Below are 16337 nucleotides of genomic sequence, written 5' to 3' on the forward strand. Positions count from 1 at the left end.
CAAGTGTGATTCAGAAACGAATGAGTGTTGTCAGAGTCCAGATAATCGGAGATGACAGGCCTGTATTCTATGACTCCATGAGATGAAAACTGTGCTCAATATTTCCGGTATTTGTAGCAACCCAGTGGCATTAATCGTCCACCTCCGTTTTGAATGTAATCGATGAGTGGTCTCCACAACCCACGGGGTGAAGATTTTTACGGAGACCATCTCCCGGCTGCGTGGGTTAGCACTGCAGACAGGTGTAGCCGGTTGCCTGTACACAACTCTCCTTGTCCCAACCAGACCAGTGACGCTGTTACCATAGCAACCGGGAACAGCGCGAGTAGCAACAGCTTCACGAAGAGCCAGCGCTCAGCGTTGCCGCTTAGTGGAGGCTCGTAATGGCTTTAACTCCGCTCCGGAACCCCCACCCCCCACGGTGGGGCAAAGTCTCCCGGCCAGACGCCCCACTCACCTCAAGCCACCCGCCGTCTCCTAGCGGGAACTCTGTTTGCCCCGAGTCGGGCGGCCAGTCCTGGCGTCGGGGACGTCTTTTCGGATGGGTATCCGTGGAGAACGGGGTGCCGAATGACCCGGGCATTTTCCGGCACCCGGCCACGGAGTCCCAACCGAAGCACTACACTGATTGGAGGAGAATGGTGCAGCGGCAATCGCTGATTGGACAATTTAGATGTCAGTTTTAGCGTAACCCCGCCTAATCCCTATGCGATTCGTAATTCACAATGTTTAGAATATACAGTAATTATCCTGAGTGTTTGTAAAGGTAAATTGCTGCAAATACCCATCAACCGTGAAAAATTAAACATAACTTTAAGGATCTTTGATCTTAATGGGAAGAGATAAGGGCTGAAATGGGTGGCAGAAGAGATTACTTGCCAAAAGAAATAATCCAGCAAGGTAAAAGAGGATTACCATAAAACAAAAACAAAGAAACAACATATCGTATTTGTTGAGGTGTGAACGGGATTAGCAAAATCTTTATTTGTTATTATTAATCCGACTGTAGAAACTGAAAATCTGAAATCTGAACAGTAAATACTTGGTAGGTTAAGTAGCCTTTTATTTTTATTAAGAGACACCATGCGGAACAGGCCTTATGGCCCAATGAGCCCAGCAATCCACCCATTTAACACGAGACTAATCACGGAACAATTTACAATGACCACTTAACCTACCAGGAAATCTGCAGATGCTGGAAATTCAAGCAACACACACAAAATGCTGGTGGAATGCTGGTCTCCCATCCACTCCATAATGTACTGGTTAGGCACAGGAGTACATTCAGCCAGAGACTCATTCCACCGAGATGCAACACTGAGTGTCATAGGAAGTCATTCCTGCTGGTGGCCATCAAACTTTACAACCCCTTCCTCGGAGTGTCAGACACCCTGAGCCAATAGGCTGGTCCTGGACTTATTTCTACTTGGCATAATTAATTTATTATTATTTAATTATGGTTTTATATTGCTATATTTCTTCACTATTCTTGGTTGGTGCAGCTGTAATGAAACCCAATTTCCCTCAGGATCAATAAAGTATGTCTGTCCGTAAAACTTCAATTCTGAATGCTATTTGCTTACTTTGATTGTTTGAACTATTTATTTCTCTCTGCGCATTGGGTGTTTGATAGTGGGTTTTTTTTGAATGGGTTCTTCTGCTTGTAAAGAGATAAATTTCAAGGATGTATAATGTATACCTGCTTTGATAATAAATGTACTTTGAATTTAATATCCAAGAATTGACTGATAGCTCTTGTGAGTATGCTGTCCTGTAAATGTGGATCAAAAAGTTAAAGAAACAGAAACACAAGGATTCTGTAGGTGCTGGAAATCCAGAGTACCACTTACAAACTGCTGGAGGAACTCATCAGATAAGGCAGCAACTATGGAGAGGAATAAACAGTTGCTGTTTTGGAGTGAGGCCCTTCATCAGGAAATGTTGACTAATTATTCCTCTCCACAGATGCTGCTTGACCTGCTGAGTTCCTCCACCATTTTGTGTGTATTACTGTAAATGAACAGATGAGTGTTGAATCTTACTAAAGCTTGGTGGCCATCAAACTTTACAACTCCTTCCTCGGAGTGTCAGACACCCTAAGCCAATAGGCTGGTCCTGGACTTATTTCCACTTGTCACAGTTTACTTATGATTATTATTATCATTTAATTATTTATGGTTTTATATTGCTATATCGCTACACTAGTCGTGGTTGGTGCAGCTTTAATGAAACCCAATTTCCCTTGGGATCAATAAAGTACATCTGTCTGTCTGACCAGGCAGCATCTATAGGAAGAAGCACTGTCGACGTTTTGGGCTGAGACCCTTCGTCAGGACCAACAGGTATGTCTTTGGAATGTGGGAGGAAACCCACGGGGAGAACATACAAACTCCTTGATAAAGGCACTGGAATTGAACTCCGAAACAGCCCCAGTTGTAATAGCGTTAGATAAGATTGGGTTAGTTTATTATCATGATACTGAAAATCCTTGTTTTCCTGAAGCTCACAGAGTAAACGTTATACAAGGTTGAACACAAAGATGAGCCCAAAAAGTAACAAAGTAACCCAATGGGTGTCGTGCAATCTGAAATAAGACCATAAAACACAGGAGCAAATTAGGCCATTCAGTCCATCGAGTCTTCTCCCCCATTCCATCATGGCTGATCCTGGATCCCACCAACCCCATACATCTGCCTTCTCACTATATCCTTTGATGCCCTGACCAATCAGGAAACCATCAACTTCTGCCTTGAATATACCCACGGACTTGGCCTCCACTGCAGTCTGTGGCAGAGCATTCCACAGATTCACTACTCTCTGCCAAAAAAATTTCCTTCTTTGTTCTAAAAGGTCATCCTCTCCTTCTATTTTTGGGGCTGTGCCCTGTAGTTCTGGTTACCCCCACCATAGAATGCATCCTCTTCACATCCAACTTATCTAGTCTTCTCAACGTTTGGTAGGTTTCAATGACACATACACATATTCTTCTAAATTCCGGTGAGTACAGGCCCAAAGCTGCCAAATGCTCCTTGTATATTAATCCCTTCATTCCCCGAATAATCTTCATGGACCTCATCTGGACTCTCTCCAATGACAGCACATCCTTTCTGAGATATATGGCCCAAAGCTGTTCACAATACTCCAGTGCAGCCTGTCTAGTGTCTTATAAAACCTTAGTATTATCTCCTTGCTTTTATATTCTATTCCCCTTGAAATAACTGCCAACATTGCATTTACCTTCTTTACCACAGACTGCCAAAGAAACCAGGTGCCAGGAGTGTGGGCAACACAGAACAATTAGTTTAATAAGCCACCTCACAACAATTCTACTTAGAACCATCATGCTCAGAATAAGAAACAAAATTAAACCAGAGGTCAGTGATGAACAGTGCGGCTTTGGCGGAGGCAAGGGAACATCAAACACAACTTATATTCTCAGGAATATTATCGAAAGGTCAATAGAAGTACAACAAGACCTATACTCCTGTTTTATTGACTACACAAAAGCCTTTGACATAGTGAAACACCAAGTCATCATGAAAATGCTTAAAGATATGAATATCGACGGAAAAGAACTAAGAATATTCAGGTATCTCTACTGGCAACAAAGTGTAGCCATGCGGATAGACAATGAGATCGGTGACTATCAGCCAATAAAGTGAGGAGTCAGACAGGGTTGTGTTCTATCACCAGACTTGTTCTCCCTGTATAGTGAAAACATCATGAGAACCATCCAAGACCTGCCTGGAATAAATATAGGAGGATACAATATCAACAACCTCTGCTATGGGATGATACAGTACTGACAGCAAACGGTGAAGTAAATTAACAGAAACTAGTATCTACCATCAACACAGAGAGCGAAAGACTTGGCCTAACCTTAAACAAAAAGAAAACTGAAGTAATGGTAATATCAAAGAAACCTGATATCCCAAACTGTAGGATCGTATTGGGAAATGAAATCCTGAAACAAGTTCACAACTTCAAGTACCTTGGATCATGGGTAACATCTGATGGCAAATGCGAAACAGACATAAAAGCAAGATTAGCAATGGCAAGAATAGCATTTACAGAAATGAGAAACATCATAACGGACAAGAAAATAGCAATTGACATCTGCCTTAGGACTCTCAGCTGCTACATTCTTCCTATATTGATGTATGGCTGGGAGTCATGGACCATCACAAACACAATGGAAAAAAGAATCAATGCAGCAGAGATGTGGTTCCTCAGAAGAATGTTATGCATATCATATACGGACAGGATAACCAATGAAGAAGTTCTGCAGAGAATGAAAACAAAATGTACATTACTTAAAAAAATCAGAAAACAGCAATCAAAACTCTTTGGACACATTACGCGTAGAGAGACATTAGAACATTGAGTTACAACTGGAAAGCTGGAAGGAAACAGAAGCAGAGGCAGGGAGAGAATGAGAATGATAGATGGATTAACATCTCGGTTAGAAACAGGGGAGGCAACAACTACATTCGGAGGGTCAGGGACCGTGATGGATGGAGAGACGTGATCGCCCACGCCGAACGGCAAGGCTCCTGAACAACAAAACCAGAGACTCAACCTGTAAATTAACCTTCTGGGAGTCTTGTACAAGGACTCCTAAGTCCCTCTGCACCTCTGATGTTTGAACCTTCTCCCCATTTAGATAATAGTCTGCACGAATGTTCCTTTTACTAAAATGCTTTGTTGTACATTTCACAACAATGTATCCCATCTGCCATCGTTTTGCCCATTCTTCCAATTTGTCTAAGTCCTGTTGCAATCGCATTGCTTCCTCAGCACTATCTACAGCTCTACCTTTCTTTGAATCATCCACAAACTTTGCCACAAGGCCATCGATCACATTATCTAAATCATTGAAAATGTTAAAAGCAGCAGTCCCAATAGTGATTGCTGAGGAACACCACTAGTTACTGGCAGTCAACCAGAAAAGCCCCCCTTTATTCCCACTCATTGCCTCCTGCCTGTCAGCCATTCCTCTATCCATTCCAGTATCTTTCCTGTAATGCCATTGGATTTTATCTTGTTAAACAGCCTCAGGTGTGGCACTGTATCAAATGCCTTCTGAAAATCCAAGTAAATGGAATCCACTGCCTCTCCTTTGTCCACCCTGCTTGTTACTTCCTTGAAGAACTAACATATTTGTCAGGCAAGATTTCTCTTTACAGAAACCATGCTGACTTAGACTTATTTTATCAATAGTCTCCAAGTACCCCGAAACTTCATCCTTAATAATAGACTCCAACACTCCCCCATCACAGAGGTTAGGCTAACTGGCCTGTAATTTCCTTTCTTTTGAACTCCTCCCTTCTTAAAGGGTGGTGTGCCATTTGCAATCTTCCAGTCCTTCAGGATCCTGCTAGAATCAAGTGATTCATGACTAATGCATCCATTATCTGTTCAGCTCCCTCTCTCAGGATTCTGGGATATAGTCCATTTGGTCTAGGTGACTTATCCACCTTAAGACCTTTGAGTTTGCCTAACACTTTTTCCTTTGTAATAGCAATGGCCCTCACTCCTGCTCCCTGACACTCACGGACCTCTGGCACACTCTTAGTGTCTCCCACAGTGAAGACTGACTCAGAGTACTCATGAGGTTCATCTGCCATTTCTTTGTCCCCCATTACTACCACACAAGCATCATTTTCCAGTGGTCCAATATCAACTCTTACCTCCCTTTTACTCTTTATATAACTGAAAATAACTTTTAGTATCCTGCTTTATATTACAGGCTAGTTTGCCCTCATTTTTCATCTTTCTCCTTCTTATGACTTTTTTAGTTGCCTTTTGCGACCTTATGTACCCTTTCCTTGACTTTTATGCAGTCCTTAACTTGCCTTGTCAGCCACAGTTGCCTATCCCTACCATTTGAGAACTACGTCTTCTGTATCTATCCTGCACCTTGTGAACTATTCCCAGAAACTTAAGCCATCTCTGCTCTGCAATCGTCACTGCCTCTGTTGGAATTGAACCTGGGTTGCCTGTAAAGTGTTGTGCTAACCACTACACTATCGTGCCAATGTATGGGTTAGGATTAGTAAGTTATTGGCACCAGATAGAGATACTAATTTGATTTGATACCTTTCACTTTATCATTTTCCTGTGACAAATAAAGCTAATCTCTCTTGTCATTGGTATGTCTAAATTCTGGAAACTTTGTCCTCAACAGCAATGTGTGAGCACTTTCAGAAAATTGAGTGTAGTAAATCAATAATGAATCTCATCATCACGTTCTCAAGTAATGGGCAAAAAATGCTAGCCTTTTGGTGATGCTCAGATCCCAATAAATTAATAAATAAAAACACAGTCACCATTTGTTATCCTCGTGATAGACTGGTGTCCTATCTGGGAGGTGGTCTCATACTCTCAGTTGCTTCATGCCACAGCCTGATGACCCTATAAGGCTCAGGACAGACTTTAACTTTAACCATTTGTTATAATACAGGAGACCCACCTAGTCCTTGTCAGAATCAGACGCGAAGTGCAAGACATAAAAAGTTCTTGAAGAGTCAACTTAAGAAAATATAAATAAGTAGTGCAAAATGTTACCTAGGTTTCAGCACCTAAGTTACAGAGAAAGGCTGAACAAGTTAGGTCTTTATTCTTTGGAGCGTAGAAGGTTGAGGGGGGACTTGATAGAGGTATTTAAAATTATGAGGGGGATAGAGTTGACATGGATAGGCTTTGGATACACATGCATATGTGTACCTATGACAGTAAACCTACGTTGTTGATTCTGCACTTTATCTTCTACCTGCACTGTACTTTCTCTGTAGTTGTTAGGTTTCAGTTAGTTTCGGTTAGTCCTGACGAAGGATCTCGGCCCGAAACGTCGACAGTGCTTCTCCCTATAGATGCTGCCTGGCCTGCTGTGTTCCACCAGCATTTTGTGTGTGTTGTTGTTTGAATTTCCAGCATCTGCAGATTTCCTCGTGTTAGGTTTCATGCTGTCTTCTGTTTGATCTCAGTGCACTGTGATCTGTTTGGATAGTATGCAAGACAAGCTTTTCACCGTATCTCAGTACGTGTAACAATAATAAACCAATACCTCGCCCCACATTAGAAGCATATACTATAACCCCATTCACAAATAAAAGTCTACTGGAGCGGAAGTGAATTCAGCCGCGTTCTGTCCCGATTGGCTGAGTACTTTTCACCGGACGTTGTGTGTGGCCTGCCCTTAGGTGTGGAAGGTGACTCCTCCTTGGCCATTGAGCTGTTATGTTTGGGTGGCGGGGAGCGCGGTTCCTGTGCGGCTTCCGTGCTCGGGGCCGGGGCTGGTTACTGGCGAGTAGCGCCTGTAGGAACTGTTCTTCCGCCCGCGAGCAGCATGACTCTGGGCCCCCGGATCTGTACGATGTGGTGATCTCCGGCGGCGGGATGGTGGGCGCGGCGATGGCCTGCGCTCTCGGTAGGTGTGGGCCCGGACAGGCCGCCTTTCCACAGCCTGGCGGAGGGGTGGGAGTGAGTCGTGTGTGTGAGAGGGAGGGTTCAGAATCAGGCTTATTATCACTGAAGTATGTCGTGAAATCTGTTGTGATATATAAACATACTGTAAACTGTGATTACAAATATGTAAGAAAATTAAATAAGTAGTACAAAAAGAGAGCAAGAAATTGCAGGGCAGTGTTCATGGGTTCTTTGTCAGTTCAGAAATCCAGTGGCGAAGGGGCAGAAGCTGTTTTTAAAACGTTCAGTGTGAATTCTCAGGCTTTTGTACCTCTTCTTCGATGGTAGCAACGAGAAGAGGGTATGTCCTGGGTGGTGGAGGGGTCCCTAATGAAGGATGCTGCCCGATTTGACGGATTGTCCTTTGAAGATATTCTTGATGCCAGGGAGGCTAGTGCCTATGATGAAGTTTAAACTTCTCTTGTGCAGTGGCCCCTCCATGCCAGATGGTGCTGTAACTAGTTAGTTTGCTCTCCAAGGTAAATCTGCTGAAATACCAAATCTCAAACTCAGACTGAAATACAGCTGCTGATATGCCCGCTTTTGTCATTTCATTAACATATTGGGCCCAGGATCGATCTTCTGGGATGTTGACACCCATAACTTGAAACAGCTCACCCTTTGCACTGCTGACCCCTTTGACAAGTACTGGTTTGTGTACCCTTGACTTCCCCTTCCGGAGGTCTGAGATCAGTTACACCAGAGATTCCGCAGATGTTGGAAATCCAGAGTAACGTACCAGGTTGTCATCGCAATAGCATTCAACCAGCTGATGTTCAGTATGTCAATCCTGTACACCTCTGTGATTCTGCCTACAACTGTTATGTTAACAGTGAACTTTTAGATGCTGTTTGTGGCTAGGCCTAGCTCACAGTTGTGTGTACAGAGAGAGTAAATCAGCAGGTTAAGTATACATCATTGAGCTGGGCTGGTGCTGACTGTCAGCAAAGAGGAGCTGCTATTTCTGATCTGCCCTCACTGTGGTCTCCCAGTGAGGAAGTCAAGGATCCAGTTGCAGAAGGAGATACGGGTGCCCAGGTTTTGAAGCTTGTTGATTAGTACTGTGGGAATGATTGGGTTGAATGCCAAGGTGTAATTAATAAACAGCAACCTTGCATCTGTATTGCTGTTGTCCAGGTGGGGAAAGCATGTGAAGTTGCATCTGCTGTAGATCTGTTGTGATGGAAGGCAAATTGCAGCAGCTTCAGGTCCTTAATCATGAGTTACTTACAGCCATGGTCAGTCTCTCAAAGCACTCATCATGATAGTTGTGTTATGTGTGAGAGGAGTTTTGTGTTTGGGTGGTGGGTGTAAGATGGGGCTGTGAGGGGGTTTATGTGTGAGGTGGTAGGTCTGTAGAATTGGGCTTTTGGACAGTGGTGATGCTTGCTGGGGGGGTGGAAAAGGGGAGCATTAAGGAATTCGTGTGTTGCTGAAATGGAGTAGTGAGGAGATTCAGAAGAAAAATGCGGGGATGAGAGCATCAGGGATTGCTGTTGGGAGCCTTATTGTGTTATTTATATAATTGACCTGGATGCAGATGCACAAGGCTTGATCAGTAAGCTTGTGGTTGTAATGAAATTAGATGTTGATAGTGAAGGTTATTGTAGATTATGAAGGGATCTTGAAGTGGGCTGGGGAGTGGCAGATGGATTTCTCTCTGAAAAGAGGATGCTGTCCAAGTTGCATGCTGTCTTGGGCAACGACTCCCATCCACTCCATAATGTACTGGTTAGGCACAGGAGTACATTCAGCCAGAGACTCATTCCACCGAGATGTAACACTGAGCGTCATAGGTAAGTCGTTCCTACCTGTGGCCATCAAACTTTACAACTCCTCCCTCGGAGTGTCAGACACCCTGAGCCAATAGGCTGGTCCTGGACTTATTTCCACTTGGCATGATTAACTTATTATTATTTAATTATTTATGGTTTTATATTGCTATATTTCTCCACTGTTCTGGATTGGTGCACCTAATTTCCCTCGGGATCAATAAAGTATGTCTTGTCTGTCTGTCAGAGCATTCTCACCCAGCACCTCATTTATCGTTGCCATTCAGGGCCAGAAGCGGTCCTTGCAGGTGAGGTGACCCTTCACCAGTGAGTCTGTTGGGGGTCATGTACTGTATCTGGTGCTCCCGGTGTGGTCTCCTGTATATCAGGGAGACTGCTTTGCTGAGCACCTGCACTGTGTCTGCCAGAAAGAGTAGGATCTCCCAGTGGCCACCCAGTTTGATCCCACTTCCCATTCTCACTTCGACATGCCAGTCCGTGGCCTCCTCTGCTATCGCGATGAAGTCACACTCAGGTTGGAGGAGCAACACATTATATTCCATCTGGGTAGCCTCCAGCCTGATAGCATGAACATCGATTTCTCAAACTTCCCCCCCACCATTCCCCATTTCCATCTTCACTCTCTCACCATATCTCCTTGCCTGCCCATCACCTCCCTCCAGTGCTCCTCACCCCTTCCTCCATGGCCTTCTGTCCTCTCATGTCCTTCTCCAGCCTTGTAGCTCTCTCACCAATAGAGTGAATAGGTGAGCCCATGGCTGGAAAGCTGGATTGCAGCAGTGATCACAGAAGGGAAGCGGTGAGAGAGCATCTCACTGAACTCCCATTGAAGTGAGGATTTAAACATTGTGAGCAACACTCACAAAATGCTGGGGAAACTTCCTTCCACACTATACCTTTATTATTAGCCCTTGTTTCTAATGTTTATTGTAATGCCTTGGATTAATATATTCAGAGTTTTTTCTATAGTCTACTAATTAACTGATTTATTCTGGGAACTTTTGTTTTAAGAAAACTTACTACTTTTTAAAAGTGATTGCATTTTGTATATATCTTTGCAACACCTTCAGTACCTGCGATCAAATGAAGTGAAATTCATGCCTTTTTCCTTCTGAAGCTGATGATCCAAATCTGTCTGAGAAGAGGATCCTTCTGCTGGAGGCTGCAAATAAGAAAACAGATGGAAAGCTGCCGGAACTACACAGTAATCGAGTGAGTGCCCTTACTCCAGGCTCTGCTTCCTTCTTGGACCGTAAGTCCCTGTTAATTCTATTGAGTTTTTATTCAAAAAGCAAAGAAAAACTGATACTGACAATCTGAAATAAAAACAGTGCTCAGCGGGTCTGAAACTATCAATGGAGTAAGAGTTGATATTGTAAGGTTACTGACCGAACTCTGTACTGAACAAATGCTGCCTGACCTGTTCAGTCTTTCTAGTAGTTTGTTTTATTTTACATTTATTGGAATTATTTATTTGCAGAAGTACTGACTGGAGTAGTTGAATTAATCCATACGGTTGAAGTATCCATATGGGTTAGACTATATGGGTAGATGGTGGTGTCTGAAAAGAGGATGCTGTCCAAATTGCATGCCATCTTGGACAATGACTCCCATCCACTCCATAATGTACTGGTTAGGCACAGGAGTACATTCAGCCAGAGACTCATTCCACCGAGATGTGACACTGAGTGTCATAGGAAGTCATTCCTTCCTGTGGCCATCAAACTTTACAACTCCTCCCTCGGAGTGTCAGACACCCTGAGCCAATAGACTGGTCCTGGACTTATTTCCACTGGGCATGATTAACTTATTATTATTTAATTATTTATGGTTTTATATTGCTATATTTCTTCACTATTCTCGGTTGGTGCGGCTGTAATGAGACCCAATTTCCCTCAGGATCAATGAAGTATGTCTGTCTATATGTTTTTGTGCTGCCCGCACGATTGTCTGGAGGTTCGACTTTGTTCATCTTCCTCAGCTGGCACTGGAGCCCAATACACTAGTATCATGCTTGATCCTCTTCAGAGTTCTCCTGGTCCTGCAGTATAAACATTTCACAGATGCGTAAACACCCTAAAGGCATCTACTCGGGTTTTGAGCTGCTGTGTCAGGAAACTTGGTGCAAATCACTGCCCACTGCTGTTCATTCAGCGCAGGCAGCCACTGCATACGCAGTGCCTTGGTGGTTCACTCCACACCGAGCGTTTTGCAGTAAGATTGCTGCTTCAATACTGTAAGGCTGCCATGAACTGACACCAAAGCTTGTAGTTCTGATGTGTTTGCAGAGTTAAGGGCCATGTAGGGATTTGAAAACAAGGATAAGAAGGATTGTTTTGTGTGTATATTGAGGGCAAGGGAATGAGAGAATTAGTTCCTGCATGTGTTTTAGTTCATTCTTTAAATTTTAACTTAAGCATTTTACTTCCCAGTAAGACAAATTGCCTTGTGCACTGTGCTTAACTGCAGCTATTATATTGGTCTCTTTCAACTTAACATTTTAATCACTTTCACTTCTTGTAGGTCTTGGAGCTTGGGATCATATTTGCAACATGAGATACAAGCCATTCAAAAGGATGCAGGTAGGTTCCAATAAGCTTATGTTAATACACACAAAATGCTGAAGGAACTCAATAGGTCAGACAGCATCTGTGGAAAAGAATAAAGTGTCACCATTTCAGGCCAAGAATCTTTCCATAGGTACTGCCTACCTTGCTGAGTTCCTCCAGCATTTTGTGGGTGTTATTCTGGATTTTTTGTGTTTATAATGCTAATGTTATCAGACCAGTGAATGGATTGTTCATCCACTGACATGTTCAAATCTGCATTGCGACTTTGAAACCACTGGATTGTCATAAAGATCTCCACACCTCACTGGTTCTTCAGGGAAGGAAGTTTCACTTTCTTACTGAAGGGTCTGTCTGACGTTTGTAACACAGCACTGTGGATGACTCTAAATTCATCCCTAAATGGAGCAAATCACTTAGTTGAAATTCACTCGTGGATAGACAATAAAAATAATTGCTTTGCCAACATCCCATGAATTAATTTAAAAAGTGAATTTTATTCTTTCATTATATTACTTAATCATTCTATTATCTTATTTATGTGCTTTGTTTAAGTTTAAATTTCACCTTGAGTGGTGGCTTTTAGATAATTTGTCCATTGGGAGTCTGAGCTGCTTCTTTCGAGGGAACAGCTCTTCTGGAGTGGTGCATGCAGTACCACAGATGACCTTTCTTTTGTATCTGAAATTTTTGTGTTTCTGATTAATCTTGCCTCTTCAGTCTTTGAAGAAAGTTTTGGGTTCTGTGGGAAAAGTCTCTTGCACAATTTTCTGGTTTGGCTGGCATAAACAATGCAGCAAGATCAGTAACCTAAGGTGAGGGAGGGAGATTGCTAATGTGTTTTTCTTTGTGTAGTTCATTTCACAGTTTGGTGAGTAAACAACCCAAACATTCACATGCCAGCTGTGGCTCATGTTGTAGGGCTTTCAATGTTTTAGTCACAAAACTGGGTGGTTTCAGCCATAGCGTAGCGGTTAGTACGACATTATTACAGCTCGGGGATCAGAGTTCCAGTGTCCTCCATAAGAAGGTTTGTATGTTACTCTTGTGTACTTGTGGGTTTCCTCTGGGTGCTCCGATTTCCATGCAAAGTCCAAAGACATGGTTCGTGGGTTAATTGATAATTGTCTAGTGATTAGGCTAGGGTCAAATTGGTAGGTTGCTGAGTGGCATGGCTTGGTGGCCTAGAAAGGCCTGTTCCATCTGTATCTCTCAATAAGTCAACAAATAAAGTCCCGTCTCCGAAACCCCACATAAACTTCAAGCGTCTGTGCTGATATTATAGAGCCAGTCAAGGTGGATTTGAATTGGTTTATTATTGTCACATGCACTGAGGTGTAGTGAAAAATTTCATTTTTGTGCCATTCGTGCAGATCATTACAAAGTATGTTGAGGTAATACTAGGTACAACGGTGGCAGAATGCAGAATAAAGTGTTACAGATGCAGACCACAAGTCAAGAGTCCATCTTATCATACTAATGGTACTGTTCAATAGGCTTATAAAAGTGGTGTTGACCTCCTTCCTTATTACCATCTAGGCCTAAAGAGCCCCTCCAACAGAGGCAGGGGTTTATCCACACCTCTTCCAAAATGTTCTGCTCACAATGTACTTTCTACACTGCACTCTCCATTGCTGCAGAGGCCAAACATGAATTGGAAGTACAACAGCTTCTTCTTCATACCATTGGGTAGCTTGCAACCCAAAACTTGGAGCACCTGAAGTTTCCTTTTTCTGGTATCCCATATCCCTATGTTCTTCCATGCACCCTTCTATTGCCCCATTTTCTTCTCTCATTGCCCAGTTTTCATGCCTCCTTTTGCCGTAATTAGAGATCCCACCCACCCTCGACATTTTCTGTTCTCCCCTCTCCCATCAGGCAGAAGATGAAAGCACATATCACCCGATTCAAGGGCAGTTTCTGTTAAGACTTTTGAATGGTTTCAACTGTATGATAAGATGAATTTCTGACTTCACCATCTACAGTGCTTTACTGTTTACCCACACTGCACTTTTTCAATAGCTTTTATGCTTTACTGCATTATTATTGTTTCACCTTATTCATGCTTTATACACTGTGTAATGATTTGATCTGTACGAAAGACCAGCTTTTCACAATCTTGGTACATCTGACAATAATAAACCAGTCCCGATCCCGTCATCACCCGATTCCACCTAGGAGTAAGGAGTTTCTGTATGTCCTCCCCGTGGAATTCATGGGTTTTCCTGGGTGCTCTGATTCCCTCAGACAGTCCAAAGATGTACCGGGTGGGTTAGTTGGACGTTGTAAATTGTCCAGTGGTTTGGTCAGGGTTAATCAGGTTCTGAGGTCGCTGTGTGCTGTGGTTCAAAGGGCCGGAAGGGCCTAATCACCTACCAGTCTCTCACTACTCTTTCATACTGGCAATCTTTTCTCTTTCAACCCTGATGCAGGATCGTCAGCATGTACTTCTAGCGTCCTCCGATCTGCTTGATCAGCTGCATTTTGTTTTTATTGTACACACAGAAAAGGGCCCTTTGGCTCAACTTGTCTCTACTGATCTTGATGTCTTATCTATTTCAGGGGTTTCTAACCTCTTTTATGCCAAGGACCCCTACCATTAGTTGAGTGGTCCGTGGACCCCAGGTTGGGAACCCCTGATAAACAGATTTACTAATTCCTCTACCCCCTTACGATTCAAGCACCTATCCAAGTGCTTTTTAAAGGTTGTAATTGTTTGCCTCAACCACTTCTTTCTTATAATCACCAGTATGAATAGTCGTTCCTTCTGATCTGTAGATTTTTTTTCCCTCACCTTGAGCCTATGTCTCCTATTGTGGGCTGTGGGGAACACTCAGACAGAAATGTTTTGATATACATAGTTTTGATGACTAAGGAAGTCATTGTGGATGATGCAGACGAGTTGTCCTCCTCTGAATACTTGGCTGCTCCATGGAGAGAGTTAGTGCACCAAATTCCTGGGAGTTCACATTACAGACCTGGCTCCCTGGACAAGAAAGTACACACTTCCTAAGAAGATTGAGGCAAACAAGGCTCCCCCTTCCCCCAATCTTGTGTTTCTATATACATTATATACGTGTATATAGTTAAATTACCATAAACTTGACCTGACTTGACAAGTGATAAAGGCATCTGAATCAACTACCTACCCTCCCTGTGCCTCTCATAATTTTATAAACCCTTCCTTAGCCACCTGGGCTGCAGTGAGAATAAATTCAGCAGTCCAATCTGTTAGTGACTCGGGACATCCATTCCAGCAACATCTTGGTGAATCTTCTGCACTCTCTAAAGTGCCATACCCTACCTCGTAGTGTGGCAACCAGAACTGTACTCAATATGGCCTAGCCAGTGTCTTGTGCAGCTACAGTGTGACATCTAACTCTGCCAAATGCCTTTTTTTCCTACTCTAGCATCTTGTGTTGCCTTTTTTCTCTTTTATTCTCTTTTTTTCTCTTTTTTCTCATTTATTGTATGTCCTGCCAGCATTGGCACCCCAGAATGTATTATTTCACACTCGTCTGACAGTGCTCTATCTAACTCCATAGCTGATCTGTGTCCTGTTGTATCTTCAGACGTCTTTATTTTCATGATCTATGACTCCAATTTCATATAGTCAGCAGTCTTACTAATCATATCAATTATGATTATCACTAATCATAACCATATGTTCTGTTAGAAACAGCATTGAATCCTGAGATGCATCACTACCCTCTGCCTCCTATAGCAAGTAATTTTCGATCTCAAGTACTTTAGTCTTCTGGACATGCCTATCAAGAGGCTACTTTTTTCATGAATTTTCTTAGTTATGTTTTCAAGAAAAAAGTCGATCAGATTTGAGACAGGATTTCAGCTGTATAAAACCATGCTAACTTCCTCTAATCAGTCCCGACCTTTCCGAGTGAACATAAATCCTATCTCTTTAAAAGAGAGGAAATTATTGGAAAAAGTACTGATGTGAGAGTCAGTGGCTTTAATTTCCTAGCTTATTATATTGAGTGAATGGTATGCAAACAAAGTGCTTTTTCAAGATAACATCAGGGACCAACGGCGAAGTTTTGCCGACAGCTCACATAATTATTAGATGCTCTAGTAGATACACTTCTGTACTGCCGTCGCTGCAGCCTGTAATTTCCCTTTTAAAGATGTACTTTTGAACTGATTAAATGATCTGGCACTTTTGTGATTTTCAGGGAATTCAGTGAACTAGGCTCTCGAGTGTACAGGTGTGGCCGGGTCAGCCGTCTCTGGGCGTGGGCAAGCGTTGAGGCCTTTTGGCGGAAGACAAGCCTGTGGTGGTCTCCATTTCTCCATGCCAATTTAAAGCATCAAGCAAGACTAAGATAATTGAGGACGAGAGCGGAAAACGAACAAGTGCTCACTGTAGTTGGTCCGTTTTTGAGTGGTCTCTCTCTCCCAACTACCGTCAGGCAGGAGATGCAGGACTCTTGGGTCCTATGCCATCAGATTTGGGAGTAGTTAATGCCCGACTTGGGTTCCTGAATGGTCTTTA

The 16337-nt window shown here is 43.0% G+C and overlaps 2 protein-coding genes across 4 annotated transcripts in view; one reads left to right on the forward strand and one right to left on the reverse strand.

Moving 5' to 3' along the window:
* Positions 1-619, reverse strand: part of fam161b (FAM161 centrosomal protein B) — a 51155-nt gene extending 50536 nt beyond the window's left edge. For all 3 annotated transcript variants that reach the window (XM_059961841.1, XM_059961834.1, XM_059961830.1), the window contains exon 1: positions 458-619. In XM_059961841.1, the coding sequence (XP_059817824.1) occupies positions 458-583 (126 nt within the window). In that variant the 5' untranslated portion in view covers positions 584-619. The remainder of the gene's footprint in view (positions 1-457) is intronic.
* A 6572-nt stretch (positions 620-7191) lies between these two features.
* The window catches only part of coq6 (coenzyme Q6 monooxygenase), a 30643-nt gene continuing 21497 nt past the window's right edge, over positions 7192-16337 (forward strand). The window contains exons 1-3 of the mRNA XM_059961921.1: positions 7192-7429; positions 10378-10512; positions 11784-11842. Of these exons, the coding sequence (XP_059817904.1) occupies positions 7240-7429; positions 10378-10512; positions 11784-11842 (384 nt within the window). The 5' untranslated portion in view covers positions 7192-7239. The remainder of the gene's footprint in view (positions 7430-10377; positions 10513-11783; positions 11843-16337) is intronic.

Source organism: Hypanus sabinus, chromosome 2, assembly GCF_030144855.1.
Source record: "Hypanus sabinus isolate sHypSab1 chromosome 2, sHypSab1.hap1, whole genome shotgun sequence".
In the NCBI taxonomy this organism is placed as follows: Eukaryota; Metazoa; Chordata; class Chondrichthyes; order Myliobatiformes; family Dasyatidae; genus Hypanus; species Hypanus sabinus.